Source organism: Acomys minous, assembly GCF_964271855.1.
Source record: "Acomys minous genome assembly, chromosome: 14".
NCBI lineage: Eukaryota > Metazoa > Chordata > Mammalia > Rodentia > Muridae > Acomys > Acomys minous.
The window spans coordinates 98859271-98865820 of record NC_140496.1 but is presented as its reverse complement, the minus strand read 5'-3'; the positions used below and the strand labels follow the sequence as shown (position 1 = coordinate 98865820).

General features: G+C 42.4%; 1 protein-coding gene across 2 annotated transcripts in view; it reads left to right on the top strand.

The window, feature by feature from the left end:
- Nucleotides 1-48: 48 nt before the first annotated feature.
- Nucleotides 49-6550, top strand: part of HS2ST1 (heparan sulfate 2-O-sulfotransferase 1) — a 135346-nt gene continuing 128844 nt past the window's right edge. Inside the window, exon 1 of one of the 2 annotated variants that reach the window (XM_084755929.1) lies at nucleotides 49-506. In XM_084755929.1, the coding sequence (XP_084612055.1) occupies nucleotides 383-506 (124 nt within the window). In that variant the 5' untranslated portion in view covers nucleotides 49-382. The remainder of the gene's footprint in view (nucleotides 507-6550) is intronic. The other variant, XM_084755930.1, reaches the window with a different exon arrangement.

The following is a 6550-nucleotide window of genomic DNA, read 5'->3' as shown; positions in this document are numbered from 1 at the left end:
GCCGAGGGGGAGGGGAGGGGGCGGGCCGAGGGCGGCGCAGCCGCAGCCGCAACGCCACTGGAGGAGCGCGCGGCCGCGAGCGGTCGAGGGAGGGAAGGGAGGAAGCGAGGGAAGAGGGCGTGCGGCCGCGGGGTCCCGAAGCCAGGCAGCCGGGGCAGGAGGGCGGCAGGGCCGTCGAGCGGGCTGAGGAGAAGCGTGCACCGGGCGTCCGGCGCTGGCTCCCGCGGGCGGGAGACCGGAGAGGAGGAGGAGGCGGGGGCTCTCTGCGGCGCGGCTGTCCGCGCAGCTCCCGGGTCGGGGTCTCCTCCCGGCGCCTCGGTCGCCCTCGGGGCCCCGCTCCCCGCCCCCCCGCGGTATGTCTTGATCGCGAGCAGCGGGTTTCATGGGGCTCCTCAGGATTATGATGCCGCCCAAGTTGCAGCTGCTGGCGGTGGTGGCCTTCGCCGTGGCGATGCTCTTCTTGGAGAACCAGATCCAGAAGCTGGAGGAGTCCCGGGCGAAGCTAGGTGAGGCAGCCCGAGCTGTGCGCCGGGGTCGGGCTGGCGGGTGGGCATCGCCGGCTACAGCAAGTGGGTGTCCGCAGGGGGATGGCGTGGGGGGCTTGGAGAGTCCGTAGATCTGGGACCCAGGCGCGTCGAGCTCCTGCCGCCGGGGAGGGAAGCTGCACGCGCGAGGTCTCCGGCCAGAGGGGCTGCCCCGTTGGCCCTGTACGGGGAGAGGGGACCGAAGTCTGCTGCTGCTGCTGCTGCTGCTGCTGCTTCTGCTGCTGGACGCGAACGCTCTTCAGAGTCGTTCTGGAAAGCCCGGGTCATGTGCGGACGTGGGGACTGGAATTTGAATTAGGTGCACACCTGGACACAGCATCGTTTGTAGACGGTGGTCGTGGGGGGCGGGGGGAGGTTCATCGATGGAGATGGGCAGAAATGGAAGGAGACTCCGGGAATGGTGGGGAGTGAAAGCAGCTCACTGTAGTGAGGGGCATGCCTGAGCTGGGGGGCAGCAAGGGACCTTAGAACTGCCAGTACAGGTAGGCTGGACATGTGGGACAGCGGAGCAGAGGAAAAGCCTCAGAGGGTACCGGAACGAGGCTCCTTGGGGACTTGAAGTTCTTTATGAGTGCGCTAAACCGGTTGATTTGGGCTTCAGAGTAGTGTTGTAAGTGTAGGTTCATTACACTTAGAAGAGGGGAACGCTGAAGGTTCGGAATTACAGGGTTTACCTTGTGAAAGGGAAGGGGTGGGGAGAGCGAACCATATGGGTATCTTAAAGCGTTTTCTGTCACTGCTGAAATGGGTAAAGTGCTTGGAACACTAAATTGGAGTGTGGAGTTGTGCAACAGCAGGCGAAAGCGCGGATAGTCGGTGCTTCCGGATAGTGGAGCACTTTTAGTGCTCTACAAACAGGGAGACTTACAGATCGACGCATTTTGATTTAAAAATGTGCATGACACTTGAAAATCAGCTCAAAGGATGTAATTTGAATACGGGAAGCGCCTTTTGCATACACTTCGATGTAGCCAGTTTCTTAAACAGGATTTAATGTTATCTTGAGGAACAGCTAGATAAAGTTGGGGGTGAGGATTATTTTTTAGGATCAGAAGTATCAGAAAATAACTTAAGTTTTATATGTAATAGCTGTTCCAAGTTTTGGTAGATTTTACGGAAGCCTTGAACACGGTTTAAAGACTAGTGTTATCAAAGAGCACTAAATACATTTGATTGATTTACTGCTAAGTGTGAAAGAGGAGCCAAAGGTACTTCCAACTCTCTTTTCTAGAGTGAAATTTGAAGAACTATTTAATTTATTTACTGTGTTTTAAAAGAGTTTATATACTAAAAATAATTCTTTTTAAATATTGAAGGTTGACCAATACATACTTTTGCTGTTTACATGGCTTCATCTCTACAGCATTTACAGCCTTAGCCTGGCCTCATTCATGATCCAGTTCTACAGGGGGAAAAAAGTGACTCATCTTACAATAAGTTAAAAGTTAGTTAAAATAAGAATTTGCATTTATTATTTCTTGTATTGTTATTTGGAAATCTCTAGATATAATTTCTTGGAAACACTACAGAGGCTAAACATGCTTAAATTTGTTGATTTTTTTTTCTTCCTTGCCTAGCATTTTTTTCCTGCAGTGTTTGAAAGATGTTTCTATATACCAACTGAATAATTTTAAAATTACCTGAAGATGTAGAATGCCACATGTAGCATAATGCTCATCCTCATGATTTTCATTCATTTTAGAAAAAAAAATCTTCTGCCAGGAACAAGTGCATCAAAATAAATAGCTATAAGGGAACTAGCAAATATGCAGCAGAGTAAGTAATTAATTCTGAGAAATAATCTAGGGCTGACCATGGTGGCCCAAGTGTATAGTTCTAGCACTCTTAAAAACTGACACCGAGTTCATGGCCAAGTGTACACATAGCACTATCCCACCTTTATTAAAACAAAGAAGAAAAAAGAAAAAAATAGCTCTCAAATGTAAAAGCACTCAGGGATGCAGACATGACAGAAAACATAAACTTTATATCACCTCATTACGAATCTGGTTAGATTTTTTTTCTAAATATTTTTACTTTTAAAAGGTACAGGTGTCTATGCTGTGTTGCCAGGCTGGACCAGAACTCCTGGCCTCAAGGGTTGTTCTTTCCTCAGCCTTGAGCGAAACGGGTAGCATCCCTCACCTTTCCGTCTTCTCACTCTTACCCTTATAGAAAGATAAGTCTTACTTAAAAGGCAGACACTGCCCATTATCCACTTCCTTAGGAAAGAAAAACTAAAGGATCAGACTGTCACTAGATAATTTTCATCTGTGATATTCTTATTTAATCTTCCAAAAACACCAGAGATAGCGCCTTTTCAGATATAGATTATATAATTTGCCCAAGACTGTATCACTAGTAAGTGGCAGAATCAGAACTGGAACTCAGGTATGTCTGATTCCTAATTGAGGACTCCTGTAATTACACCAGGCAGTTTGAGACTTGCTACTGGCATTAAACTACAATTGAGCGGTTTGAATAGCATTTATAAATGGTGTTATCAATGCATATATTGCTGAGAATGAATATCATTCTGAGAAAACTCAATTTTTTGACACAAAGGAATTGGCTTAATGTCTTGCCCTTTGTTTATATCCATGTAATGAACATAATTATATTACTCAGTGAAATGGACTGAAATAGCTTGTCCCTGATATTGAAAAGGAAAACCTTGGGTTGTTTGCTGTAATTATAAAATTGCAACATTAAAAAGCATTTTTATTTTGGCACCGGAAGGCTATTGAACATTTTCCCCTCAAAGATAGTTATTATTGTTTATTTTTTCTGTTGTAGAAGATTCCAGAGAGTTGTAATGTGTGTTAATGACTGTAATGCAGCTTGGTTAAAGTCAACAGTATCCTGATGATGAAATCTCTAATAAAGTTATAGGTATATTAAAAAATAAGGTCTGTTCACTAGCATCTTGGGAAATTATCTAAATAGAAATTCCTAAAGCACCCAATATTACAATTTTCTATTTTATAGGTTATTTTTTCCTTAAAGCAAATATTCCTACAGTTGATTGTTATATATTATCCTACAGCTTGCTATTTTCATTTAATATTATAAAACTTTTCCATGTCATATCTGACATGTCCAGACTTATTCTAATAGCTGTAAAATTCTCCAAATTATGCATGTATCCTAAATTACTATGTCAGTAATAGGTAGTCGTCCACTTTTAAGGCTGGTTACTATAAACAATGTTGGAAGCATCTTTATGTGTGTCTAACTCTTTACCCATTGGTGTCATTTTTGATTAGGGGAATGTCTGGGTCAAAGCATACATCTTTGTTTTAAGTTTTATTTTATTGATTTATTCATATTACATCTCAATGGTTATCCTATCCCCTGTATTCTCCCATTCCTCCCTCCCTCCTATTTTCCCCTTACTCCCCTCCCCTATGACTGTGACTGAGGGGGACCTCCTCCCCCTGTATATGCTCATAGGGTATCAAGTCTCTTCTTGGTAGCCTGCTATCCTTCCTCTGAGTGCCACTAGGACTCCCCATCCAGGGGACGTGGTCAAATGTGAGGCACCAGAGTACTTGTAAAAGTCATATCCCACTCTCCACTCAACTGTGGAGAATGTTCTGCCCATTGGCTATATCTGGGTAGGGGTTTAAGGTTTACCGCCTGTATTGTCCTTGGCTGGTGCCTTAGTTTGAGCAGGACCCATGGACCCAAATCTGCCTATCATAATGTTCTACTTGTAGGTTTCTAGGACCCTCTGGATCCTTCTACTTTGCCATTCTCCCATCAAAGGATACATCTTACTTGCCAGTTTTTACCCCAAAGTTTCCGGTAATCCATATTGCCAGAACAACAAGCACTAGAGGTGGTCAGGTTTTAATTTTTGTCACTCTGAGGCTGTGAATTGATATGTTATTAAATTAACTCATATTTCCCTAATTTTTATTTAAAATCTTTACATTGTTTATTGCTTTGTACTTGTTAGTTCTTGTTCATTTGGGTAACTTACTACTTTTTAGCTATTTGGGTTTTAAATGTTACTGTAAATAATTTGTCCTTTATATCTGTTTTTTTTTAAGTCTGCATTTATCTCTCAGCTGTAGTTTGTTTTGCTTATAGAGAAAGGTTAAATTTTACACAAATCTTATCAATTTAGGCAGGTAGTTTTCATGTTAAGACTGACCTGAACCAAGATAGTGTATATTCTCCATTCTTGAGTAGAATAATTTATAGTTTTAATTTTGCATTTGCCCTTTAAACCATTTATGCACAGAGATTTCCTATGTCTTTTGATGAATAACCATTTATGGCAAAAATATTAATAACCCATCTTTTGTTATGTAAATCCTGTTATTCATATGCTAAAGGTTTGTGTTCTCTTAACTCAGTTGGTTTTGTGCTTCATTCTTTTTCGCTAACCTGAAACTCCTGAGACTTCAGGAGCATATACGTACACACACATCAGGATGTTTGAATTTCCTAGAACAATATGTAGCCTTCATTAGATTTATAAGAGATGATGTTATTCCCTATTTCGGTTTAAAAAGAAATAAAAAATCTAGACAGAACTTCTGGAAACCGAGTGCTTCCAGGTCAGACTCTTTGGTGCTGATATGCTGCTGCCAAGAAACCCGTCCACATTTTGGGTCATTTTCCAAATGCAGGAACACTGAAAACTTAAGATCTGTGGCAGGCTATCCCATAAGGCACATAGGAGAGAGACCAAAATGAATTTTGAGTTGAGATTTGGCTTCCACTTCTAATATACTCTGCAAACATTCCCAAGTCTGAGAATAGCCTGGCATTTGAAGCACTTCTGGTTCTGGGTTTGTGTTTCAACCTGTAAATATTTCGCGGTAAATAAAGTGAGTGCATTCTTTATAATAATTTTGACGACATTTGTCTCATTGTTTACACTAACAGGATAAGTACCTTAGTTATGAAGAACTTTCTCTGGGAAGGTATACTTGGAAACTTTATTCTCAAAAAACTGCAATCCTAATTTTCTGGCAAGATGGGTGTGTTTAGGATGGCGTGGTTGTGGGTGGTATACTTAATTTTCTAATGAAAATGTGAGAGCATCGGGAGTGAAAATCAACTTAGTAATGATTCCGAGCTGTAGGTATTAGAATTTGCTGTTTGTGAAAAGGAAAGCTAGGCCCCTCGAGCGTGCCCGTTGCTGCTGTTGACTGATAGAACACTGCAATGAAAACGGCTTCTCCTACAGATTTATGCGCTCAGTGATCTAATTTCCTATAGGGCCTAAGCAGTTTAAATAGTGTATGTCAACCACATGCTTATGAAACCCGAGTTTAAGAATGTGTTAGGGTGCCATCTTGTAAATGAAAAACGTAGTTCCATATAGGTTATGTAGTGATCTCCATTGGTGAAATTGTTACCCACTGTTTTCTCAAAGCTCTACTGAAGAACTAATTCCAGGGCCATGGCTGAGACTGTTCTTTGGATTTTGGTAGTTTTTGAAAAATGCTTGAAACCACACAGATACCACCTGTAGGAAAATAGAGCAGCCGCTACTGTGGAGAGGCCTTTGGGTTAATAGGGAACAGGAAGTTTTAGAAATGTTTGTAGACACGTCACTTACTGCGTCTTGACAAGGCTGGTCTGTGATGTATCATCACTTGACGTTGCTGCACTCAGGATAATTCCAGGATGTCTATTTCTCACCGCAGTAAGCTTTCTAATAGCTTTTGTTGTTGTTGTTGTTGTTGTTTTGTTTTAGCATTTAGTAAATCGAGATGGTAACGAGTATTCAAACGCTAGTCTCTAGAAAGCACTTCCGAAGAGCATACGTATAGAAGAATTTGATAGGGTTCATAATAACCTCATTATTTACTGTTTTCTCCCCACCCATAAGTGTCTGCACTTAATGTCCTCTTTCTGCCTGGAAACTACATGTCAGGTCACTGGGCATCAGATCCCACCCTCCTCTGACTCAGGACATGGTTCTAGAGGCTTTCTGTCACTCTGCCATAATCAACACACACACACACACACACACACACACACAC